The 26,956-nt window shown below is 45.7% G+C and overlaps 1 protein-coding gene across 5 annotated transcripts in view; it reads right to left on the reverse strand.

Moving 5' to 3' along the window:
* The window catches only part of Il16 (interleukin 16), a 114,102-nt gene extending 97,992 nt beyond the window's left edge, over nt 1–16,110 (reverse strand). The window contains exon 1 of one of the 5 annotated variants that reach the window (XM_029556266.1): nt 15,459–16,110. In XM_029556266.1, coding sequence (XP_029412126.1) covers nt 15,459–15,498 — 40 coding nt within the window. In that variant the 5' untranslated portion in view covers nt 15,499–16,110. Of the gene's footprint in view, nt 1–1,324; nt 1,395–3,416; nt 3,750–5,644; nt 5,796–15,458 lie in introns of those variants that run through there. The other 4 variants (XM_008853390.1, XM_008853388.2, XM_029556265.1 and 1 more) reach the window with 4 other exon arrangements.
* Nucleotides 16,111–26,956: the final 10,846 nt, after the last annotated feature.

Genomic DNA, 26,956 nt, shown 5'->3' on the forward strand with positions numbered 1-26,956 from the left:
TTTTACGTTTATTCAAATTTTCTCTTCAGACCTTCAATCACATTTTATGTTCTTATTTTCATAGGCTCTAACTAGCTCCATATCATTTGTACCTGGACAGCCCTGCTACCATTCTGAATCGAATCATTCGTAAATTGTACTTTCTGTTTAGTTGTTCTTCATCTATAAGCATTATAACCTTTCTTTATTTGTTTCCTAACCAGCCACCTTGAGGATCTCTTACTGGTTCTATTAATTATTCAATGACTTGTCTCGAATTTTCAATCATGTGATCTCTGAAAGGTAATAAACTCACTTCATGTTAAAATATTTGTACCACCGACTCCATTCTATGTTTTTACAGACTAGAGTCTCTAGAACATGAGTAGGGATGTGGGTAGCATGGGTTTTCCATGTCTTTTTCCAGATATGAATGGAAATTCCACTAATGTTTTCTAGTAAGTGAGGCATTAACTAATATTATTGAGGCAAACTCATTTTATCATATTAAGGAACCATATTATGCTAAGCCCATCTGGGAACCGGGTTGTTTATTAAACACCTTCCACGTGTTGACTCCCTTCTGCACCTTTTTTCAAAGAGGAGAACTACATGAATTCTCTTGCTCTTTTCAGTCCCATTTGATCAGTGTGTTTCTTTTGTCACAGGACTGGATTTGGCCTGCTGATGTTTTATTGGGGGTTTTGTATCTATTTCCACAAATAGAAACTGTTATCTCATCTTCTGTATCTTAGTTTATGCTTGATTATAAGAACAACTGGGAAGGTCTGGGGATGTAGCTCAGTGGTAGAGCACTTGCTTATCATGTGTGAGGCCCCAGGTTTCATCCCTAACACTGCAAAGAATAATGATAATAACAAGTGACAGAGGGTAGGTATCTTTTCCTACTTTATGAAATAGTTTAATATTCTAAAACACATCTAGCCCATCATAATTTTCCACAAAACCTTTCAATATCAGCACCCCCTTCTTGTGGTCCTTTGAAACATTTTCTATGTCTTTCTTATTGATTTTATTTATAAAATCTTTTGTTAATTTTCACCCCTTATCTTGTCATAAAATTACTCTTTTGCCCAGATTTTCTGCTTAACGGGGTAGCGGTGCCTATCACAGACTCAAAATTTTGAGTTTTTTTCTGAAGCTCTGTGCATGCTACTGGCCCTTCAGCATCAGCAGCACGTGGGGCCTCTTCCCACAGGATGTCTGCTCTGGAGTCTTTTCAAAGGGCCACCTCTTAGAAGCTATGAAAACATCGACTGCTCCTTTGCAACATGAATCCCAGTGGATTCATTCCCACTTTAGCTACTTCCCCTTTCCTTATTACCTCTGTCTTGATCTGGTAGCATGCCCCTCTGCTCCATTCTTTCTGTTTCCAAATGTAGACATGTGTCAGGAAGTGGTAACATGCTTGGCCATAGAGTGGGAGGAGCTAATCTCCCCCAATTATTTCCTGTGTCTGACCTTCAGAGTCTATGAGCCCTGTTGTGACTGGACTCTTGGCCCTGTGAAATGTATGTGCTCTTGGTAGCCACTTCTCAGAAACTTGATGATAAAAAAATTGAAATATAGGTTAGTCTCAGCAGTTTGTTGTGTGATTATTGTCATCATCATGGGCATCCTTGTCACTATTTAGTTAGTTAGAATGTCTCCTCTGAATATTTCTTTAGCCACAATCTATGAATCTTGAAAGTTGTTCTTGCTAGCTAGTTAGTTGTTGGTTAGCTAGTTAGTTAGAGAGTTACCGGTTAGTTTGCTTCTCTGTTGTGGTGTTGGGTATGAAAGTCAGGCCTGGTCCATGCTAGCTAGGCCAGTGCTGAGTCACAGCCCAGCATTCTTACTGTCATTTCTGAGACAAGGTCAGTCATTGCAGCGTTGATGTCCGGTTAAACCTCAGTTCTTTCGAAGGCTGCCATGCTTATCATCAGTTTCATGTGGTTAATTTTCAAGTTTACGACTTATAGTGTCTTGAAATTTTTATTAGAAAATTCCAGCTTCATTGCATCGTGGCCACAGGATGTGTCTTGGACATTTTTTCTTTGTTGGTAGTTGTTAAGGTTTAAGGTTGGCTTTGTAATACAGCAGGTGAGATGACTACGTGTTACATGTTCTTTGAACCATCATATGCACAGAGTGACTCTGACTGATGGATCATGTGGCATATCTCTATCACTCATGCACAAGCACACACACGCACTTCATTATCTGCCTTTGGCAATCAGCTCGATGCTGGGGAAGCATATTGTCCAGATACCACCTGGGTACATGTGGCCATCCCCTGCTTCCTTCAGCAGCTGTTGTGGCTGTTCCCTGGCCTGTGTGGTTTAGCTGGAATTGGGCAACAGCCACCACCAGAAGAGAAGAAAAGAGGAGAGGGCAGGCATGTAAGACTGCGCTCGCACCCATCTCGGACTCTTATTGTGGCTCAAGGATCTATTCACCCATTTAGGAGGTAAAGATGGAAAAGGACAGGAGAGCTTATGGGTGACTGAATTGAAAGGCCTTACCTTGGACAGCAGGGAAAGGGCCACCGTGTCCAAGAGAGAAGTCAGGCATACCTCAGGTACAGGGCCACACCCCCATCAGCCCATGTCCTCCTCAAGGCTCTAGAATGCTGCCTTTTATGCTTTTGTGATCCTGATTCACAGTACAAATTTATATTTTATACCATGGAAAATATAACTAAGACATGATTTTCGTGAAAACATGGAAAAGTTCCTATAAAATATGATTAGCACTGGGGAGATGCTTCAGTGGGTAAAGTACTTGCCCTGCAAACTAAGGACCAGAGTTTCAAACCCAGCACAATCATACATGCTGGCCAGGCAAGGCAGCCCTTCTACAGACTCAGCTGAGACAGGGGATCCCCAGAGCAAGCCAGCTAGACTAGCTAAGTCAGCCAGTTCCAAGTTAGATGAGAGACCCTCCCTCAGTAAATAAAGACCAATTGAGAAAGTCGGTCATCATCAACTTTTGACCTCCACATAGATGCACAGGCATCCACACATGCATACACACATCCACACACACACTACACATATACACACGCAGAAATATGATTTCATGAGTGACCTTGTATATTTGCCTGCCTTGTTCTTTTTACATTTAAAAAGAGAAGTCTCAACCAACTGCACTGATTTCCAGTCTACTGGAAGGTTGTGTTGTAAACCACAAGCTTGAAGCTTGCTCTGATGTTTCTGGCAGTTTTCTGTGGGATGTGCACTTGGGAACCTGATTTTGCTAGCTTCCCAGAGTCTCTCCATGTGTTCTTGGGTCTCATAGCACCAGCTGATTTGGAGGGGTCCTGATTTCAGTAAACCTTCTTTTGTTACTATCTGGGAGCTGGGAAATTCCCTGTTGGGCTTTTTCCTTCCTATATGCCAGTGCAAAATTGAGGAAAGGGCTCACAAGTTACTCACGGTTAGACTGGCCAGGTAAGAGATGCCGTGAGCAGCAGGGAGGGGGTGCCAGTCCCTGGCATCCCGGCAGTCGAGAGTGCTGGTGGATCTGCTGAAGCTCATATTGGTGGTGACCACCTCCAGTTGGCAGAGCAGGGCAGCCACACTCTAGTTGCCGCGCCTGTACATTACAGAAGCGCTTCTTGCCCCACGGTGCAAGACCCATGAAGATCCCCCCTCTGCATAGGCCCCAGCATCTGGGTCACAGTGCAGGGGTACTGCCAGGCTAGGAGCTGCTTCTGTCCGGTGCAATTCTCTCCTACAGCGACTCTGAGGCAGGCACAGAAGCTCCTGAGGCTTTGCCTTCCTCTCCCCAGGCGGCGTGCTCACGCACAAGCTGCGCTCAGCAACCCCATCTGCTCTGTGCTCTTTCGGGCAGGGACCTCTTCATGTTTCTGGCAGACACCAGGCAACCTTGTCTAGTTACAAGACTGACACGGATGGATGCGGATTTCAACAGAGATCTGAAAGAACTGGGAGTTCATTCCTGACTTGAAGCTGCCTTCTGAATCAAAGCACTAGGCGCTTAGGCCGTTTAATTTTACCTCTTCAGATTTTTCCTCCCGTGTATGGGAGACTTTTACAACAAAGGTTTGTATTAAGTGCCAGGGCTGAAGTGACTGGAGTATCTCACCAAGGACCTACCTATGCATGGAGCCTTGAAAGCTGAATATGGGGGCAGAAATAGCAAGATCTTTCTGCATTTAGATCAGAACTGATCCCTTGGAGACAGTGGAACCTGAGGGTGTTGAAGACAGGACAGGGACCCCATGGCCCATTACAGTTGAAGGAACCCCTTGAGGAATAAAACCCCTCTATGCTCAAGCAGGTTCAAGTCAAAGTGTCCCCATATCCCTAAGCTCTTGGGCATCTTGTTCTGGGATCCAGAATAGAGGGGTAGAGAGTTGACAACTGGGCAGGTCACCAGCTTTTTGCCTACTTTCTCCTAAAACAATTATGCCTCAACTCTTTATATATGAATACTCAGAGGACTCTAATTCTAAAATAGCTTGTGGGTAGAAAAAAATTCGGAAACTCTGGAGAACTGTGATTCAATAGATTTTTCTATCTTGTATTTACATGTGTGTGTGTGTGTGTGTGTGTGTGTGTGTGTGTGTGGTGTATACATGCACATGTAGACGTTAGAGGAAAACACTATGGAGTCAATTCTCGCTTTCCACTTTTACATGTATATTAAGGATTGAACTTGGTCCTCCGGGCTTGTGCGGTTAAGTATCTTTACCCACTGAACCATCTCATCAGCTTGCATTTTGTTTTGTTTTTGACGCTGTGGCTCTCTGGCCATTTTGTTTTGATGAGGTAGGTCTCAGGGCAATGAAGAGTGTAAACCTAGAGTCAGAGGCTGAGGGTAGAGCCTGGGACGTAGCCCTTTTTAGCTAAGTAAATCCTGCTGCTCAAGTGGGGCCATCCATACCCATACCATGTGAGCTCAGGGATAATGCGTGAAAAGATATCAGCGTCATGCTTGGGGTAGGAAGCTTCATTATAGAATAAATGATGAGCAGGGACTTCCGGCAATGGGCAGGGCTGCCCTGGCAGCTGCAGGGCAAAGGAGCTGCTGAAAAGGATGACTTTCCCCAACAAGATCATAAGGAGAGATGCTCCCTTGTGACTTCAGGGTGTCTGCTTCTGTTCACTCACATGTTCCCAACAACAGAAAGCAAGCACACAATGAGTCAAAGGATCAGACCCCCAACTCTGGGAAGTAACCAGAGCAGCAATCAGGCTAAAGGGAGTGAAAGGGCTGACAGGCTGACAGTGAAAGAGCAGAATGAACTCTCTTCTCACCATCAAAACTAAGATACCCACCCACAGTGCCTGCTTGGCCACACAAGGGTTTTTCTGCCTCCCTTCCTCTCTCCAGTTGCTGCCACATCCTCAACAGCAAGAACAAGAACAGGCTGGATGCCATAAATTCCAGGACACCTGCAGAGTCACAACAAGGGCATCCATCCAACTACCCTGACTATGTAAGCTGCATCATGCAACATGGTAACCCCTGGACTCCTGCCCAAGTATCTTTCCCCACTGGTCCTTCCCTAACAGCCTCCAAATAGACTATTAACTCCTAGCAACCAAAACCCTCCCCATTCAGACTGGGAGAGCCAACTTCCTCCTACAAGAAACAGCCACTGTCTCTGTATGCTGAGTAAGGGGAATTAACTCACCTGGTGCCCACCGACCTTCTTGTACAGCCCCTCAGGACGTCATCTCCCTTGCTTCTCTCTCCAACTTCAGGGACCAGAGCACCATGTATCCTAGGTTTCTAAGATTCCAAGCTTGGGTAAGCATGAGTGGGGAACACTCCTTTCTCATGCAAAGGCCAGACCCTGAGTCAACCCAGCTCAGAGAGATGGGATACTCTGTCAGATGCTGGCATCACCACCTGCTCTGGACAGGTGACTCTGGGTAAGTGTATCCAACCTGGCACAGATTTGTGCGAAGACTTCCTGCCGGGGCCATCTGACTTCTCCATATGAAAAGGCTTGGTCCAAACAGGGGGCGGCCAGGCTGGGAGGCTGAGCCTCGGCACAAAGTCTACCATCTGGGCTGGCAGGGAGTACCCAGGAGGCAGGCCCTTTCCAGAGCACAGAATACAGTGAGGCTTCTGCTCTGCCCTTGAGTGCCCCTGATGTCCACAGGCAGCAAAACATGGGGAAAGGTAAGAGGGGTATAGACAAGTGCCTGGCACCTGTCAGGAACTTCCTGCAAACATCATTGCATACCAATCCTGGTAGCTATTCTTCTGTGGTACCAACTACTCAGGAGGCTGAGGCAGGAAGATCACAAGTTCAAGGCCAGCCTGGGCAATGAAGCAAGACCTTGTATCAACACAAAATAAAGAAGGACTAGGGATATAGCTCAGTGGTAGTATGTGTGAGCCCCTGAGTTAGATTCTCCACCCTTGAAAAAAACTAATAGATAAGAAAAAAGTGTCATCATGCACAATCCTACCAGCAGCCTAAGAACTATCTATCATGACCATATTACAGGTAGACAAAGTCACCGCCCAAAAGTTCACTGAGCACCTACTCACTCTGTGGGATGTTTGGTGACCTTGAGTCAGAGCTAAGCACTGTCAAGCAAAGTCAAGCAACTTCCCCAAGGTTGCACAGCTGGCAAGTTGCCAAGTCAGGGCTCTAAGAAAGGTGCCTCTGACTCCGCAGTCCAGGCTCCATCTCTCAGAAAGCATCTCTGTGCCAGATTTCCCTAACAGACGAACTGGCTGGAGGAATTCTCAGGTCCCAGCCCTTCCCGTCTAAAGGCAGGGTATGCATTGTAGGGCCCTCAGGTGCTCCAGCTGATTCTAAGCACATTTTAGTTTAAGACCCATGACTTTACTTTCATGAGACACATTGAAAACCACAGTCTCAAGGGACATGGCCCTTGTGTGCACCGCAGTGATTATTGTCATGTAACTGGCATGCCTTTCCCCCTCATATGCCCTTAGAGTACCTGTTCTCAGAGTGCCACCTAACCCATCTGCCTCCAGGGAGCATCCCCCATACCTCTCCTAAGTACAGCCTCTGTGGGTGCCAGTTTGGGCTTTATGTGGCCTCTCTGATAAAGAACCACATGTTTAACTCCTCACCAAATATTTTTGGCTCCTGGTCTACAAGCATATGGGTGAAATCTGTAGGATGCCCTCAACATTCCACACAAGGTTGTGGAGGTCCAGTCCCTGCTAGGAGCCAGGGTGGTCACAAGAGAGGCCCTGGGAGGGCATTCTGAATATAAAGCTGCCTTTGTCTACAGGCATGGGCACAGTCCCCCATTGTGGGGTTGAATCTGGAGGATGGTGCAGAAATTTCTGAAGTTCTAGAGATGGGGGCATCAGTCAGTGATGCCTGCTCTGTGCATCCACAGCCTCTCTTAAAGTTTGTTCCCAGAACAATGTAACTGTAGCTCCAATGGGCATCATCCACTGTGGCTGTTTCCCTCTGGCAGAAAGTTTTGGGGCTGGACCCAAGGTCTGAGGAGGCCAGGCAGCCTCACCCTTACCACGTCTATGATTGCTCCATCACCTGGGCCTGAGTCTAGTTCTGTCTGCCCCTCTATTTCCAGGTGATCCATTCTATCTTACTCTCACAAGTTGAATTCATTCCTAAGTTTGGTTGAGACCCTGCCTGACTCCAGCTCATTTACAATGGTTTGTACCCCAAGGTAGAAACTCCATCACTCCTGGGACTCCTGCAGAAGAGAAGCCTCCCACCCTGCCCAACACCCCACAGCCAACACATGGCTGTCCAAAGCATGCAAAGAAGAGGCAGCCAGGAAAGATCCACCTTGATTAGAACTTGGGAGGCTGAGCCTGTGAGCTCAGCTCTCCTGCTCTGGTCTTGCCTCTGAGAAGTGAAATGAGAGAGTCTTACAGCAGAGCACTACTGAGAGGATGAGAAGAGAGAGGGGTACCTGCTAAGCCTGCTGGGAATGTATGATGGCCAGAAGAGTGTGCTCCTTTCCTGTTTCTTGTCTTTTCCTGTTTCTTAACTGGATTCCATAGTCACCTTAGCCTCAAACTGTTCTCGAACCAGACAAGCCCATGTAGCCCTAGCTGCTGCCTCTTCCAAGGAGTTTCTTCTTCCAACTCTTCCTGAGGCTGGCTTCTTCCTGCTTTGACATTTTAAATGCGGCCTCCCCCATCCACTCAATCTCAACCAGTCCCTTAAGCTTCCTACTATCTTTCCCTTGTTTATTTCCTCCAGGGAACCTGCCACCATTGGCGGGTAACTTATTAACCTATGTGAGTCTTTGTGAAACATCCATCTGCCTCATTCTAGAATATGATCCCTCTAGACATATCTGCCTTGAGCACTGCAGGGTCCCCAAACATGCCAGGACCACATCAGGGCTCGATAAACATTTACTGAATGAATCAACACATAACTGAGTGAATAAATAAATGACTGATGCCTCATAATGACTTTCTACATTTGTTTGTACTTTACAGTTTACAAAGAGCTCTTACAGACATGTCCTTCATCGAAGGCATGTGATTGGACTCAGGTTAATGACCTTTTCAAAACTTACACATACTTCACTCTTAGCTCCTCAAGGCTTCAGGTTGGGGAAACAGGGAGAATACTCTCCACGAGGGAATGGAGTTTAGTGATGAGAGCCTTAGCCCTTGGTTTAATTCACAGAGACAGGGCAAAGGAATGCACCTGGAGGTACAGAACCTCTGCGTCAATGGCAGTAACAGCCTCCACTGTGCACAACTTGCTATGGCTCAGTTGTGGTGCCCAGCGTGTAAGCCCAGTATCTATGGCACAGTTAGCCATTGAAAGGTATCACAATTCCCACCTTCAATTCCTTTTCCTTAGGGGGACCTGGCAGGGTGAAATGGCTTTTCCAGGGCACAGAGGACAGATGCAAACCCAGTGTTACTCAGACAGTCCTGTCCTTATAACTAAAGTGATGCACATTGCCAGGCTGAGACCCTGGAGATTTCTGCCTGCCCCACTATCCTCATGCCATGGACAGGTTTGGAAAGTGTTAACACAAAGCTGGGGGAAGTGGTCTTAGCCTGGGCATTTAAGGCCAAGATTGAGGTGGTTTGTGAAACTCCAGCACCCTGCCATCCTCTCCACCTGGCAACATGGAAAGTCAGGTCTTGATGGCCGACTACAGGGTGAGGTAGGGAGTGACTCCACCCAGCACAGCTCTTGGCAGAAACTGAACCCTCCTGGATCCTGCTGCTCCAAGGCAGGGGGAGGTAGCAGAGCCCCTCATCTTTTCTGGCTCTTCAAGTGTTGTCAGAGATGCTCCAGTGGGTGCAGTTGGGCCTTGGGATATGATTGCAGACTGGCAGGACTGAGTCTGAAGGAACTGTGCCCAGCCGTGCCAGGCAGTAACTAGCCCCACTCCTTCTGCCCACACAGTTATCTGAGGAATGTAGCCTCCTGCCTCATATCAAAAAGCAACATTTTTAAGATGAAGAAATCCCTTCTTTCTTTTCCTAATTTATTATTGTCATGATATGACTGACTCAATGCGTAAACATGTTAAATCCCTCCCTGAGGTCACAGGCTTGTCTCTTACAGATGTTCCTTGCTTCCTCCACCTCCCCATGTCAGTATACTCTGCCTCCGGACCAAGGGACTTGGTCCACCAAGGTACTTGTGTTCCCAAAGTACCCTATGTCTGTCTCTCTCATCTGTGCATCTGCTTTACCCACTAACTGTGACTCCCCCATGCCAGGGACTGTGGCTCATGTTTTCCTCTGTAGCCTTGGCACCTAACACAGACCTGGCACAAAGTGCATAGTATGTAGCTATTAGGGGAAGGGACTAGAGAGAAAGAAGCAGAGAAAGACAGAGAGGAAGGAAGGACAAAGGAAAGGAGCAGAGAGGGACACAGGAGTCCAATGCGTAGGCACACATACAAGAAAGACAAATAGATGTGCTTGTAGCAGGCTGGGTGCACTTGCACATACCCTAGCACAGGGATGGGGGGGCTAGAATAGGCAGAGAACAGAACACTGGCCCCAGAGTCCTGTGCAATCAGCCTTGCTGCTCCCTGGCTATGTGACCCACCACAAGCCATTCTCTCCTATGTGCACCAGACTTCTCATTTGCCAATGGGTTAACATAAGACCTAAACAAGTTCTCTGCCTGACACACTAGCAGCTCAAATACCAGATTTGCTCCCATAAACTCCCACCCTACCACAGTGCTCTATTCACCCTCCATGAGGAAAAGGGAACTGCAGGGCACAGAAGCCATGACACCCTGTATTTAGAACCTGTCCATTTTGGTGTGGCAATACCACTCAGTTGAAAGCCCATCCACTTGATGCCACCTGAAGTCTACTACCAAATGCTCTGTGTGCACTTAAAATGAAAGCAACTTGTTACCTCCAGGGCCTATGTCAGGCTGGGCTGCATCAGGAAGGCTAGGGTAGCTTCAGGCAGGGACAACTGAGTACCCACCAGCTACCCAGGACCCACCAGGGCCTCCAGGAGGGCCTGGCAACTCATGGATAACATGGAGCCCCCACAGAGCTCTCACCATCTTTGGGTCCATTTCCACAATGAGACACCTGCTCCATCTCCCCCTCCCTGATCTCAACCCATTATCAGGACCAAGAGATGCAGCCCTTATCTACTCCTAGTGACAGCCTGGGTCACTCTCTGTAACTCACTTCCTTGTAGCATCTTTGATTGTGAATTACTTCCTGCCTGGTACTGCCCCTATGACTCAGAAGTTGAGTCTCTACTTGAGCCCACTGTGCAGGCTGTCCACCCCTCAGAGGCAAGAGTTTTGTCTCCATAGCAGACACTGCACTTTATTTAAATAGGCTTTAAATTTAGTGACATGTTATATGGCCTCAAAGCAATTAGAAAAGGCATACGTAGCTTTCTGGTATGATTTGTAGGGGTAGGGGGTCTCAAACTTATTGTATAGCCAAGATGACACTGAACTTCTGATCCTCTACCTCCCAAGTGCTGGAATCACAGTATTGTGCCACCAGGCCTGGTTTAAGTCATGCTGGGATCGAACCTAGGGCCTTGTGCATGCTAGACAGGCACTCAGCATTCCTTATCTTGCTAGGAATGTGCCTATACTGCTGGATGTACTTTGCCAAGTTTCTTGAATGTTGTACACAGATTATAAATCTAAGATAAGTAAATTAGCAAAAAAAAATCGAGCTAGTTCTGTACACTAGGGTGTGGTGATTCCTGATACAGGGAAACGCATCAAAAAGATCCATGGAAAGAGGGAACTAAGAATGGTAGACATAAAGGAAGATAGTGAACTAGTAGACTGGGATCTAGCTAGTCAGTACAGACCTGGCTAGCACAGTGCTTTCCACTTTTCTCTGAGTTTGGAAACCTTTATGATTTTGTTTGGAACACACAAAATTGAAGGCAAGCTGAAGAATCAATATAGGAAATGGTTAAATTAGTGCTGACACAGGCTGCCTTCATTCATCAAGGTGGAAGATTCTGGTAACTTTATAGGAACAGAGAAATTATCCAGACCCAATGACAGGTAGAAGCACCTGCATACAAATCGGTCTGTGTATTTGTGTGTATGTGTGTGTGTGTGTATGTGTGCATGCATGCACACACATGCATGTGTGCATCTGTGTGTATGCATATGTGTGGATCTGTGTGCATGTGTACATATGGGTTATCTGTGTGTATATGTATGAATATGTGGATATGGGTATATCTGTGTATGTGGGTATATGTGTATATTTGCGAGTATGTGTGTATATGTGCATATGTGTATCTGTATATGTATGTATCTATGTGCATGTGTGTATTTGTGGTGCATATGTGTTGTGTGTATGTTCTCTGTATGTTGTGGGCATGTGGGAGGTTATGTAAATGGTGGTGGGGTATGTGTGCATGTTCATGTGTATGTATGTGTGTGGGTGTGGGTATGTGTGTATATATGCTTGTATCACTGTTATTTCCCAGCAGCAGTGTGCCATACTAAGAACACAGGCTTTCCGACAGACACACTGGCCAGGATTCAAATCTCAGTCTTGCCCCATGGCCATCTGGTGAACTCCCAGTGCCTAGGGTTGGTTCCTTCACCAAACAAATAGTATGCTGCTCTTGCAGGGTGGGGAAGATGTGATAACCCCGCTCAGGGTGGCCCTAACTCATTACTGGTGTTGAACACACTCAGGAAGTAGAAGAACGGAACGCTGAACTTACAAACAGGCACTCCGGGAGGCACAGGGAAGCCTGTAACAAGATGCATACTTGGGAGCCAGGGACAGAGACTGCTGGCTGATAATTGGAAGAATGCTGCCTCAGTAGCAAAGACTTCCTGCACAGGGGCTGGTTCAGCAGAGAGGTCTGGGCCTGCTTTCTTTTCTAGTCCCTGATCACCAAGGTCCAGCCTCCTTTGCCTCCTTTGACTGGCTTTTCCATCCCTGTCCCTGACATGTTTGGTTTGGATTTTTTGTTTATTCAGAGAGGGTCTTCCTGTGTAACTCAGGCTGGCTTCGAACTCACTTTGTAGCCTAGGCCGGCCTCATAGCAATTCTCCTGCCTCAGTCTCTCAAGTACTAGGATTACAGGTGTGCACAACCACACTCACCTAAGAGAGTTTAGCATGGATTGGCCTCTAACTCTTGATCTCTGGACTCATCTTGAGCAGCTTGCCTGTTGACATGTAGTACCACAGCAGACCCTGCCCTTGACTTAACATCCAATCCACATGCCCTACAGAAAATAACTCAAACAGAACCTCCTCCCAGAAGCCCATCCTAGACTTGGTGAGTTCCCAACTAGCGCCTCTTGCAGCCCTCTGCCTTTGCATTTTTATGCCATGCATTGCTTATTTAGTCCATACAATTAGATCCCTAGTGCCCAACTCAGTGCCTGGAGCATAGAGCACTCTAGACAATTTGTTGTAAGTGAATTCCAAGTGTTTAGGAAAGTGATTTCACTCTTTGTATATTGAAAAATAAACAGAAAGGGATAAATTAGAACAAAGTATAATGGCGCATATGTATGAAAATTCCATAATGAGTCCCATTGCTTTCTATGCTAACTTTAAGAAGTTAATAAAAAAATTAAAATCTGCTATGTAAGGAAATTTAAGTCAAATGCATTTCATTTATGAACACTGCAATGGAAACTTTTGCCTGATAACTCATGTTCTATTTGCCCCTGCTTCTCTTTAATAATGTTGTTCTAAATTTATATTTTACTGTTTAATATGCTAATTAATTCAAAAAAATCTATTATTTTCTGACTTTATTAACACAACTTTTCCAAATGGATAAATATTTTTAAATAATGTAAACTAAAATGCAATAAAATAAACATTACAAACTATGTCAAAAAAAAAAAAGAAAAACAAAGAGAAAACTAAGGTCAGAAAGGGAGAAATACAACAGACCCCACTACATCCATGCTTATCCAGGAATCGTTATAAAGCTCTCAGCTATTAAAGACACATATAGTATCTGATGTGGCTGTAAATCTTCCCTGGGGTGGGGGAAAGCAAGCAGCAGAAGTTTCCATCCCCAGCCTGTCCTGCCTGGAGCCTGTGTTTGCCTTGGAAGCCCACCCCTCCCCGCTGACAGCTGGTCCACTTATAGGGATCCTCAGGTGTCTGGGTTTCTGTTTTCTAGCAAAAGGAAGTAAGACATCTGCAGTTATGTGCGCTAGCCTGATACAACCAACCAGCATGGTCATGTACTCAGCACCTATACGTGTAAAAACAGCACAGCTGGAAAGGTTCCCAGAGGTCATCTCCAGTCTCTCTCCTTCCTCTTCACTTTGTAGACAGGGAGACTGAGTCCTGTGATAGAAAAGGACTTAGCTAAGACCACACTGCTTTATAAGAATTCACCTGGATAGAGTCAGCCATGTACTTAATACTCAATTTTCTAGAAAGTTGAAGTCAGAAACAGTCTGGCACTCTCACATTTCTTGAGTGGCTGCCACCCAGAGAAGTCCCTCACCCCACAACTGAGGCATTCATTTCCAGAGCCAATGCAAAGGCAACTCATGACAGATCATAGCTGAATCTTCCCAGCACTGCCCAGAGTCCCAGGGCTATCTTATCCAAGATGATGCTCCAGCCCCAGAGGCAGCCTACATGCAATAGCTTTTCATTGTAAGGGCACCAGGCTCCCTAGGAGCAGCTAGACCAGCCAAAGACAAGCCTGAAATTCCATCCCTATCTCTCTGTCTACCTTGCTCTGTCTTTCTTCCCCTCACAGGTGCTGTGCCCAGAGCACTCTGCAGGGAACTTCCCACTCTTGCATCTCTGCCTCAGTCTGTTGCCAGGGAAACCTCACAGAAGGAGATACAGCCAGAGACAGAAAGTAAAGAAGAGCTGAGAAGATGGCGCCACCAAACACTGAGTACCTGCTAAGAACCAGATCTGGTCCTGCAGGGGCAGAATACCCCAAGGCAAACAATGCATCCCTGCAGTCTCCCTCCAAAGAAGGGTCCCTGCTCCCTGCTGCAGAGAAAGCCATGACTGCTTTTCACCTGAGAGACAGTGTCTATGACAGCTGTTGGACCATCTAAAGAAGCCACTCCTGCGAGCTGACACCGTTCAGGACATTCTCAGACTTGATCCCATTTATTGCTTCTCCCACCTTATGAGGAAGGAATTTATGATAACTCTTTTGCAAGAAGGAAGCTGAGCCTTAGCCACGTTACATGCCTTTTCCAAAATTAGGTAACCTGCCACTTTTAGACCCTGACTCCAGACCCCAGATTTGGTACCTGCTTGCCCTCCTTCTGCCTATCCTCTGAGTTTAGAGGAGGGTTTTGTGGAACCTAGCCAAAAGATCCCAAGGGCTTTAGCCATATCTTCCTGGAGCTGAAAACTCAGACTATGCCTTTGACTTGCCTCCTTCTCCTTTTTAAAGAAAACCATGTGTTTCTTCCCTTTGCCAGAGTTAAAGCAGAACAGAAGTTTCACCAGCTCCGATTTTCACAGTTGGGCAGAAGGGTTAACCTCCTCTGCCCCGTGCCTGTTTCTGTCTGTTTCCGGAGCACACGGCAGGAGGCTGTCATAAGAAATGACCTCATCTCATGGGCTGTACCTGCGGGAAGCCAGGGCCTCTAGTCAGGCCAGTGCAGCCCCTCAGAGCCAAGACTTGGGGGATCCGCATCTGCTCCACTGTCCTGTCAAGCTACACAACTCCTTCTGATGTGAGGACCCTGACAGCTACAGCACTGAACATGGATGCTCCTGCTCCCTCTTGTCAGCAACAGCCGCAGAAGAAGCCAGGCAACCTCATCACCTTCGTGGGGGGAATCCCTTGATGTTCACTGCACCCCTCTGCCAAGGACATGGTGAGAGCTTATCCAGCCCCTCCAAGGACAGACAGACCCTTGCCACACGTGTCACGCAAACACTCACACGTGTGCACACACTGTCACACACACTCTGCACCGTGTAAGGAAAAGCATTCTCCCACCCCTCTGGGAAGATGTCCCAAAGGATCAGCCCGGAACCAGGCCCTAGAGACAGATGTTGAAGCTGCACTTACCTGCCTCTCTCCTAGCGAAGATGCGCTTCTGCAAACTCATGAGCCAGGTGGGTGAGGACCCAGGAGAAAGTACCTGCAGACCACACAGCAGTCGACTCCTAGGGGATGCAGAGCTTCTAGGGCTGGGAGTCTGTGAATGAGAGTTACAACTACAAAGTGACTCTCCTTAGAACTGTTTTTCCTCGGCAGGGAGGGAGGAAGGGGAAAAAAAAATCCCTTCCCCACTGCCAGAAAATCCTTAACGTTTCACAACGGCTGCTTCCAACTCCGGCCTCCGTGCGAAGCAATGTGTATAAAGGCGGTGTTATTTCGCTGGATGGAGCCCTCAGATCATAAGCCTTTTCCCGGACCACAAACAGAAATGCAAAAAACCTCAAACTTTCCTCCGGACTTGGAGAACGGCTGTGAGAGGGCAGAACCCAGAGAGGTCGACATATGGAAAATGTGCTCCGATGTTGAGGGCCACCGAAGCACTCTGTGCCCGCCTCTTATGTTTCCAGTGAGTTCTGATGTGTTTATGTACTTGCATGGGACAAACACAACACCCTAAATCCTTACCCAACATTACAGTGATTCATTTTCTCCCTTGAACACCACACACAAACACAGTGCCTGTTCAATCCAAGAGAAAACGCCTTTCATAAAGTGTGCATAGGGCCTGGGCAGAGCTGCTGGTGGTGAATGCAGTCTGTGTCCACAGAGGGGCAGAGGGGCTCTGGAGAAGGTGGAGGCTGACTTTAATCAAGACAAACAGAAGGCTGGGACTCTGGCCCATGTCAGGACAAGGAGGGATCAAAGAACAGGGGACTCCAGCTCTGCTATGGGCACTGTAAATGCTGTCAGCCTTTTCTACACACTTCCCCTGCTTGCTTCCTTATACCAGGGTTTATTTTGAAACTTGGACAAGATGTACTATTATTTTAAGTGACCAATTTGACTGCTGGGTTAAATAAATCCTTGGATTTCTTCACAAAAAGCCCAAAAGAATAAATAAATGGGCAAAGGAAACTGGAAAGTGGAGATCAAAACTTACTCTTAGGGGCTGGAGATATGGCTCAGCGGTTCAGAGCTCTGGTTGCTCTTGCAGGGGCCCTGTGTTTGATTCCCAGTACCCACATGGTGGCTAACAACTGACAAGAACATTAGTTCCAAGTGATCCAATGCCCTCTTCTGACCTCTGCAGGCATTACATGACACGGGTGCACTTAGACACATGCAGGCAATGCCTTCATACATGTAAGGTAAAAATAATACATAAAATATTTTTTTAAATCTTACTCTTAGAGTTGAAGAGTGTGATGGTTTTCTGGGCATAGCAAGGTGAGATTAGACTGAAGGGAAAGTACGCTCTGTTTGATGGACAGAAACTTAGGGACAAAGTGAGCCAGATCCTTGTCCAGCTCTTGAGGTACCTACCACCTGCCAATAATCTGGGCCTTTCCTGGCATGGGTTTCTGTACTGACTGTGCCAAGCCCTTTGAGCTACTTAGGGTCTCCAAGAGTTCCTGCCACTCTCCTCACCTCCAGGTCATCGTGATACCCCTCACACACAAATGTATCTTAGAGCAAGACTTGTTAAATTTTTTCTATCTGTGAACCTCCCACTTTTTCACACTGAGAATTTATTTTTACAAAATACAAGTTTATCTATTTCTAGGTTGTATTTTCTCCTTTTAATTTTTTTTAATGTTTGCGGTTCTCATGCAGTATATTTTTATTATATTTAGATCCCTTCCTCTATCCATACCTCCCTTTACTCCTCCCCAATTTAATGGGTATATATATATATATATATGCCTACAGAGTCTTATTTGTGTTCCCAAATGTCCTTCACTGTGGGTCCATCCCCTGGGACCTGGTTAACCTACCAAGAGTCACACCCTTGTAAAAGACTGACTTTCCCCCTCCCAGCATGCATTGGTTGCAAATAATTCCTCAGGTAGAGTTATGGTTTCTTACTTCTCCACACGTACTCTGGAATTTTGTCTGGTTTGAGCTTACATGGGACTTCTGCTGTCACCATTGCTGCAAGATCATATGAGTAATTGACCAGCAATCTGGAAAACTATCTCCTTGTGATCATCCACTACCTCTGGCTCTTGAAATCTTTCCAAACCTCCTCCCCTTTCCACAATGATCACTGAACCTTGGGGGGCAAAAGTTTGATATAGATGTCTATTCAGGGATAAGCTCTCTGCAGCTTCTTGTCCTCTGCACGTTAGCCAGTTGTGAGTTGTTAATCACCATCTTCTGCATAAGGAAGCTTCTCTAGTGAGAGCTGAGAGATGCATTAATCTGTAGGTCTCACAAAAGTCATTAGAAGTCAGTTTAATATTATATCTATTTAGCAGAAAACTAGAATTAGGCTCTCCCCTATGTCCTGTGACCTTTTTAGCCTCAGGTTCCAAGGCCTGATATCAATGTCAGGCCATCCTATGAGCCCCATCCTATGAAGCAGACCTTAAATCCAATTAGAAAGTGATTGGTTATTCCCACAATATTCATGCCACTAGTAATTGTACCAATGGGTATAGTTGTTGTAGTTGGATAAAGTTGATCATTAATTTTCTCTTCAGGTAGTATGCATAGCACCTTCTAACACTGTCTCCCTATTGGCTAATTCCTCCAATGGGCAGGCCCTGATGCAGAGTGAGGACTATGAAGGGGCTGCTGGGGGCCATCTTGGGACAGAAGCCATGAGCCACCGGTAGCACACATGGTGTGGGGGACGTGAAGCCAGCTGCTCAGCAGCCGAAGGACAGAATAGACTGACTCTTGTGGACGGGGCGATCGCTGGCCCAGGAAGGGTGAGCGAATGCTAGCGGTGACTATGGGTGCAGGCACGGTCTGATAAGGCAGGTTCTGAGTCGCAGCACAGGGCACTGGGTACTCATTCCTTTGTAAGTTAATAAACTCACATAAAATATATAGTTTGTCTGATCGCACAGGAGACCCAGAGGGAACTCGGGCCACAAACACCATGAAAGCCAGCCAATAAAGATAAGGCTTTTAAATCTGCACCAGCTTGATTTCTCCTTGTTTGTTTGACCACTCATTTATGTAGTGTCTTCAGCAATAGGGTCATACCACGAAGTTCTGATGGATAACCAAGAGCAGGGGCAATGGCCGGTATTGCTTGAGAATCTATGAGACCCCCTGGTCAGCAGCTTCAAAAGAGGGAATCCATCTTTGGCACTGGGCTTTTACTTTGCTACCCTATGGTATCTAGTAGGAGCAATGTCCTCTTGCTATAAGGTAACTCCTTTTAATCTCTTTTTATAATGTATATGTATATACTTTAAGAAGCTTCTATAGTGGTAGGTTTCCATATGGCTCTTTATAAAGGCCTTGAGTGTTATTTATCTCTTTCTATACTCCTTCCTCTGCCCTGCCCTTCCATTCAAGACACCTTTTAACCAAGAAATTTCTTTGTGACCCTGAGTATATAGGTATATAAAATAGATATTCAAATCCAACTTTATTGACGATAAATCATAAGGAAATTTATTTTAAAAAAATTGACTTTGACATGTAAATATATAATTTACCATTTGTTAAAGAAGAAAGCAAAGTTGTGTACTAAGAAGAAGAATGTGCTGGCTTATTTTTACATAAAGAATTAAATCTTGAATATTGGAAACTACAGAACATAAAGTATCTTCAACATTTTTTGAATTGATCCATATTCTGATTTTGAAATCATCAATGCTGAGAACATTACTTTGTATAATAAATATGTATGTAACAGAAGGATGTTTAGAACTATTTCACAAATGATTGAAAATTCTGTTCCAATCACAAGCTTAAATTCATTCAGTGATTCTTGATGAAACTCAAATCAGCAATCAAACTGCAACTTTTTTTTAAATCAAGCAATCCAGCACAACACAATCCAAACCTACATTAATTTGATACTTACATGCTGATGCGTGCTGGTAAGAAAGTAGTAAGCTTTTGTTTTCATTATTAAGCCATTATTTTTCAATAAGAACAGGAATATACAGTTATATAGAGAGCTGACAAACAAACATCACTGCAATTCATAGCACAGCCTGGAATCTGAGCTGAGAAGTTTGAGGCATCACATCTGCATTGTGTGATGTGACAGTGCAGCGGTGTGCTTAGGGCGCAGCCGTGTGCACAGGGCATGGCGGCAGTGAAACTGAGGGACTCCATGTGACAACGACCAGTGCTGCCAGGAACTCTCTGGATTTGGTATGCATTTGATTTTGAATTAATTTTTGGTCATTGCACATTCAGAAACCTTTTACTGTAGGCCAAGTTTCTCACAACCTTCACATTGGGTTGTGTGGCCCACATGAGTTGAAGAAACTGGACCTAGATCTTCATTGTTTCTCAGACCAGCAGAGATGGTTGCCAGAAAAGCCTCCGCTGTCAGCATCTGAGATCAGAACAGCTCCAGAAATGTCACCCTGGGTGAGGTGAGGACCCTGAGTGTCACGCCATCAGCCCTATTTCACTCTGGTTAACTAATGAACTTCCGAGGCACTTGGGCCTGCAGGATGCACCAGCAGAGCCTCACCCTGCCTGGCATTTCTGTGTCTCCAACTGCAGCGGCTTTGGAAACAGGCTAAATAAACAAGGAACATACTGGTGATATTTATGGTCACAGGAAGAGATCTGCAAGATTTTGCTGAGTGAGACAGTTTACAAGAACAGGGTATATTGTTCATCCGCCTACTTGAAATGAAATGAAATTTGGAGAAGTAAAACTGAGTTGCTTTTTATTTTCATGAGTAGCCCTTTGTGTGATCTATTGCATTAACTCCACAATTCAGGAAGGAGCAATCATGTTTGACTCATGTCATCTATGTAGGATGATAGAAGAAAGTAATTTAAAACATTGGGGCAGAGGGGGGTATTGCTGGTGGAGCATTTGCCTGGCATGGATGGGGTGCCAGGTTCAATTGTGCTACCACAAGAAGTTTCAAGTGAAACCATTGTCATTGATATTCCCAAAGTGAGTTTATTAAACCAGTGGTAAAGACTATAATCTTAAAATCTATGACATTTGATAATATGAATTAAGCCTTTGGAAAATGAATTATTACTGGTTGTGATGCACAGAACCCTGACCCCTCTGGAGATATCTTTGTCCTGCTCCCAGGAACCTGTGAAGGTGTGATGTGATGTTACGGTACATAAGGGGTACTAAGACTGTAGACAGAATTAAGTCTAATAATCAGCTGACCTCATAATAAGAGCATTAGCCTCAGGGCAGGGGAGATGGCTCAGCTGGTAGAGTGCTAGCCATGCAGGCTTGAGGACTGAGTTTGGATCTCCAGCACCCCTGGAAAAAGCTGGGTGTGGTAACATGCATCTGTAGTCTTAGTCCTGGGAGGACACCACAGGAGGATCCCTGGAGCTTACTAATCAGATAACCTTGCTAAATTTGATAAGCTCCTGGTTCAGTAAGAGGAAACCTGTCTCAAAAAAAATTAAGGTGGCATGCAATAGAGGATGAGACTTGGCATTGACCTCCAACTTTCACAGACACACAAACCCCTACATACAAGTATCCCACACACAAAATAAATGAATAAGAATTAAAATAAAGGATTATCCTGTATCATCCAGACAGGCCCAATACAAGAGTGCTTAAAATTGGAAGAAGGGCCAGGCCTATTGGTGCCTACCTGTCATCCCAGCACTCACAAAGTTGAGGCAAGAGGATCATGAGTCCAAGGTCAGCCTGGGCTACATATCTCATTGTCACAAAACAAAACAACAACAAAAAAATGGAGGATGGGGAGGCAGAAGACAAGGTCAGAGTCACAGAGAAGACTGAAGGAAGTTACCTCACTGGCTTTAAAGATGGAGGAAGGAGCCACAAGCCAATAAATGCAGTGGTATTCAGAGGCTGGAAAAGTGAGAAAGGAGTCCCATCCTGCCTCTGGAGAGGAGGCCCGTGCCAGCACTTTGATGTTAGCTCAGTGAAACCAGCTTTGGACCTATGGCTCCCAGAACTGTAAGATGATATTCGCTATTGTTTCAAGCCACTAAATTTTCATAGAAATAAATATACTCGCATTAGTTTTGGTTTCTTTGATGCCTAAAAACGTGGCTTTCCTATGAAAGGAAAAGTCTGGCAGACTCAAGCAAAGCACAAAAGTCAAATCATAAACTGTAGATTGAGGGAGAACAGGGCATGATATCAAGGTTTTCTCATCCAAAAGGAGATCAAAGTCTGCCCAGTAGGGTGCAGGACAGAGTTGAAAGCCCCCAAATGAGGGTCCTTCCTACAGTTGGCACCAAGAGATGGGATGGAACATGAGGAAATATGAACCGGCAGACCCGGGTCTCACATCCTGCCTGACATTTTGGGAGATAAGAACCTCATGTGACTGTCCTGAACTACCTGGAGTAGTACTGCCTACCTGTGAAGCTAAGACTGACTCTGGGGTGCTCTCCTGGGCTCCCATAGTGAGTTCAGGTGCACTTGGAAATTCCCTGAACTTCCAAGACTGACCCAGACCTGCCTGAGTGTGATGGCTGCCTCAAGGAGACAGTGACAGTTGGACACAGAGTTTGAGGCCAGCATGAGGTCAGGAGAATGAAACCTCCCCAGACAGCAGAGAAGCCTATGGGTCCGCATCCCCAGGGAGTTCCAGCAGTGAGGCAACTGTGGTCTGTGCACCTGTCTAGTGCCACAAAACTACACAGCCACCAGGCAAGGGAAATCTGAATTCAACAAGTACCCAAAAGACAGAGTCTTTAATCACAGTTTGGCAGAATTACAGGGAAAAACTGATGTACAAACACACGGTTTTATTTCTCAATAGTTGAATGTAACATTTTTTAATTTAGAAAAAAATTATTTATTATTATCGTGAGTGTGTGTGTGTCTGTGTGTGCTCACGTGAGTGCGCGTTTATGTGTTTATGGGTATGCACATGGAGGTCAAAGGATAACTTGTGAGCTGGTTCTTCACTGGGGGATTTGGGTGTCAAACTCAGGTTGGTTTGCAGAGAAATGCTCTTACCCACCAAGCCATCTCACTGGCCCTTGAATGTAACTCTTAAGCCTCCATTTCTGCAGGAGGTAGAAAATTAATTTTTATCAATTTAGAGGCAATGTACTCCTTGTTGCTCCAAATCTCAGTCTCTTTCAGGTAACTACTCATGCCCCTCTGACCAGGCTTCCATACTGATGTAGTTTTCATCTTATTCTACATGTTGCTGGGGGCACCAGCCTACCAGCTTCTCTCTTCCCTGAGAGGGTCCGTCCTCCCCATCTAGGCTATTGGGGCATCCATAGAGAGTTTGGTGGCTGCACTGGATGACATTAGCCTGTGACTGTGTCTTTCCAGGTTCCAAAGTTTGCAGCCAGGACAGCACAGAAGACTGATCACACAACTTTGGACTCCAAGCTTGTGGGTCCCAAGCTCTTGTGTGGTACATGGAAACCCCTGGTCCTAATATCTGAGCCTCAGGACTCCACTGGCTCTGGGCAGGAGACTCCAAATCACTAGGATCCTTGCATACTTTTTATCTCTAGGCACATGCTTCTGAAGACAAGTAAATGGGGAGGGGTCGACAACATGAGCTCAAATGCAATCACAAGTGGAAGGCCCACAGTTGGGAATCTTTTTCTCTCTATTGTTCCTACTGTTTCTCTGTGGACCTCTTCCCACACAGAAACCTAACTTCTTGCCATCCCTCCCCCTACACACAGGAGACTGAGCACACACCTTTTGGTCACACTTGGGGGTGTTTCCAACTACATAGGGGAAGTGGAACCTCAGTTAACCACATTCTACTTACAAACCTGTACTCCTCTTATCCCAGCAACACCCTCACTGTCCCTCCAGGGGTCAGAGCTCCGAACTTGTCCAGGTTCCCTACCTACTCAGCAGTTCCTGTGTTCTCCCTTCAAACTACTGGATCCCCTTTCTTCCATGATACATGTTTTCCCACTGCCTGTCAAGACCATGGATATAAGCACTTCCATTTGCAAACAGGCCCTACCTCACACCCTGAGCCAATTCTGACATGGCAGTCAAGATACGGTAGCTTCCAAAGGCTTAGCTGGTGAGGCCCAGGGTGACCTCACTGCTGGAATGTAGAATCTGACATGTCTGGACAGAGTCCTGAGTTCTCCAAGCTCCCATGCACTGACCTAGCATCCTGTGACACTCGACTAGAAGACTGCCCTTTGTAGACTTCAAGCCTATCTAGTCCTCCACCCCTGACTCATGCTCCATCTACTTTAGCAGGCACTAGCTTGGAGACCCAACTGATCCAGATCCCTAGCTCCTCTCTTCCTAAGCCACAAGCTGCTGCTGCTCCTGCTGATTCCAGTTCAGGCTGCTGCCTCAGGGCAAGTAGCTCATATCAAGTCCAAGTCTACCACTACTTGCTATTCGATGGGTTCACGGCAGCCCAGGGACTGTTCCCACTTCCCTCTCACTCCCAAATTCCCATTCCCTAGTTTTCTGTTATTCCTCTCTGGAATTATCAAATTGCATCTAACACAGACCTTTAAGACACTATTCATTCTCCAAAGGGAATGTGTAGCAAGTGGCCCGCTGTGTCTGTCCTTCAGGCTTTGTCCTCAGAAGATGTCAACATTGACTTTCCAACCCTTGACCACCTCCCATACATTCTCTCAGACAGAGCTGCTGTACCACATGGAGTGATGGGGGGAGCCTGCACAATAAGACCCCAAGGAAATTTCAGGTGACTCGGGAAAGCTAGGAGAATAGTTTACAGTCTAGTGGCAAACCTTAAAACACTTGCTATCAACCAGTGGATGATAAATACAACTAAAAAAAATTGATATTCCTATAGTATTGGTTATTTATTTTTCATTCCTATGACAAAACACCCACCAAGAAGGAACTTAATGAAGGAAGGTTTGTTTGGGTTCACAGTTTGAGGGTATAGTCCATTATAGAAAGGAAGGCAGGAGCAGGTGGCATCTGGTCACACTGTATCCGCAGTCAGAAACAGAGAGTAATGAATACTGGTTCTCACCTCACATTCTTCTTATTCAGCCCAGGACCCCAGCCCAGAGGATGGTGCTGCCCACACTCAAGTGGGTCTTCCCATGTTAGCTAAACCTCTGAAAATTCTCTCACAGACAAACCCAGAGATTTCTTGCCCAAGTAATCCTAGATCCTATCAAAATGGTAATAAGATTAACCATCAGTTCACCAGCCTCTTATTTCTTAAATGTCCATAGGCTTCATCACTTATCTTTTTACTTAGGAAATGAGAAGTGACTATTGCACCAAGTTATGTCATTTTAAATGTTTATAATAGAAAAACATTGATGGCAGAGATATGCTGAACCTCATACAATATTCAAAGAAGAGCAAAAGGAGCCTAAAACTTGACTCAATTGTTAAGAGCACTTTCTCTTCCACAGGACCCAAGTTTAGTTCCCAGCACCCATGTCAGGCAGCTCGCAACCTCCTATAACTCTAGCTCCAGAGGATCTTGTGCCCTCTTCCAGCCTCCAAGGACACCTACATGCAGACACAGACATAAATAAAAAATATAGTTAAAAAAGCACAGATTACCACTCTAACCCAAGAGATTTGGTAACTACAAATTGTAGGAAAACAGCACTGAAATGCTGTTAGGTGACCAGTGACAGCATTGGAAACCTCAAAACCTGCTCAGCTATTAGCTGCCTAACATTGAAGAGCCAATGCTCATATCTCACATGGTACAAAGAATGCCCCTGGCACAGTTGTTATTATTAAGCCTCACAGTTGCCCCACTGGAAACTGTGGTCGTGGAAGCTCAGAAAGCCTAGGGGACTACCTTGGGGTCACAAAGCTAAGACATGCCAGAGATGGCACTTACATCAGCATTCATACAAAGCAACCAGAAAAGTGCCAATCAGTTTCTCAAGCAAGAACTAAACAGCTGCATCAGTGAAAAATACCTACCCCACCTGCCCCTGGGAAGACGACAGTGTTCTTTGGAACTCAGGCTGAGCCTTGATGAACATCCTCACAGAGCCAGAGAAGTCACAGAGGAAGGACTTCTGAGGAATCTAAACCATGTGACTTAAGAGGACCAATCTCTTTTCTCAAACCATGTCTTACATGGGAAAACAAAACTGTAATGGACCCATGTGAAGTGGTTCTGGCTGAATGCAGGAAAATGGCTGTTATCTTGGCCTCTCCCCTTCCCTCACCTTAGCAGCCTTCCAGAACTCTGTTGAACACCTGGTAACACTTTTGCTCTACAGCAGCCCTTTCATCACAAGCACAGGGTCACTGAGGCCTAAAGGAGAAATGTCTTTCTCAAGAACAAGGAAATCACAGAAACAGTAAGAGTTCTAAAGACCCATAGCCGCCTCTCTTCTGCCACTGAATCAATCCATGCTGGTGGCTAAACGGAGAACTGGCTACACTGTTGAGTCTAGCAACACTAGCCAGATAAGCCAAAGCTGCTCTAGCCATGAGATAACTTGTCCAAGGGGTTCCTAGGGGGGTGATATTACAGCCAGCTGCAGAGTAAGGTCCACCTCATTTATCTACCTCCCTTGTGTTTTATGCCTATGGAGGCATATTGATGAGATTTTACTTTTTAACTTGTAGAATATTTTCTAAAGACCCAAAGACATAAAGTCTCATTTTATTCTAGAAGTTTTTTCTTTGTTTTGCTGCAAATGCTTTCTATTATGTGTGTATGCTTTACATTGTATATACATACGTGCGTGCACATACACATATATCATTATTATTCATGGCCAATACACAAAATTCCAAACATATTCAGTTAATGATGTATGAGTCCCAAAGAGCAACCCTGAAGCAAGCATAGGCCACAGTGATAAATTTATCAAGGCATCAGGAAGACACCATGGAATCAGTTCAACATGGCAAAGACTTCCTGGTACCTGCCTTGGGCCCAGGCATGATGCCTCAGTGTCCTAGAAGCAGGGTGCTACCTACCTATAGCACCCTCTTCTGTCCTCATGAGCAAGTCAGCTCATGGTAGAACCAGAATATCACAGAAACAGTAAGAGTCCTAAAGATCCATGCCCACCTCGTGAGGCGACTTCTGAGCCAGTCCCTTGTCTCTCCTGCCTCTGAGGTTCCCTCCCCACGGACTGTCTCCATTCTGATTCAAGCCTTGCTGTTTTTTCCCAAACCCTTCCCATTGTGAGAGTAACCAGTGTTTAGACCACTCCTGGAGACTCCCACATTTTAGGGTCTCTGGCTTTCCTCCCTGTACAGTAGCTTGTCTTCTTTCTGCAGGGTTGAAGTGTGCTGACTTACTCTGACCCTTTCAATTTAAGACAGCAGCTGCTGACTTCCCTGACCAATTCCATATGATGACATGATACTCTAGACTCATCTTGGCATTGGTAGACAGATCACACACCACTGTAAAGAGCAATGGTGATGAGGATGGGGATTCGGAGGGATTTGATCATGCTGCTGATGCTGATGGTAATGGTGACAGCTACCTTTTCCCAAATGTTTAACTCTGTGCCCAACAATGTGCAGAGCCCTT

The sequence above is a fragment of the Nannospalax galili genome, unplaced genomic scaffold, assembly GCF_000622305.1.
Source record: "Nannospalax galili isolate Female #2095 unplaced genomic scaffold, S.galili_v1.0 scaffold627, whole genome shotgun sequence".
Taxonomy (NCBI): domain Eukaryota; kingdom Metazoa; phylum Chordata; class Mammalia; order Rodentia; family Spalacidae; genus Nannospalax; species Nannospalax galili.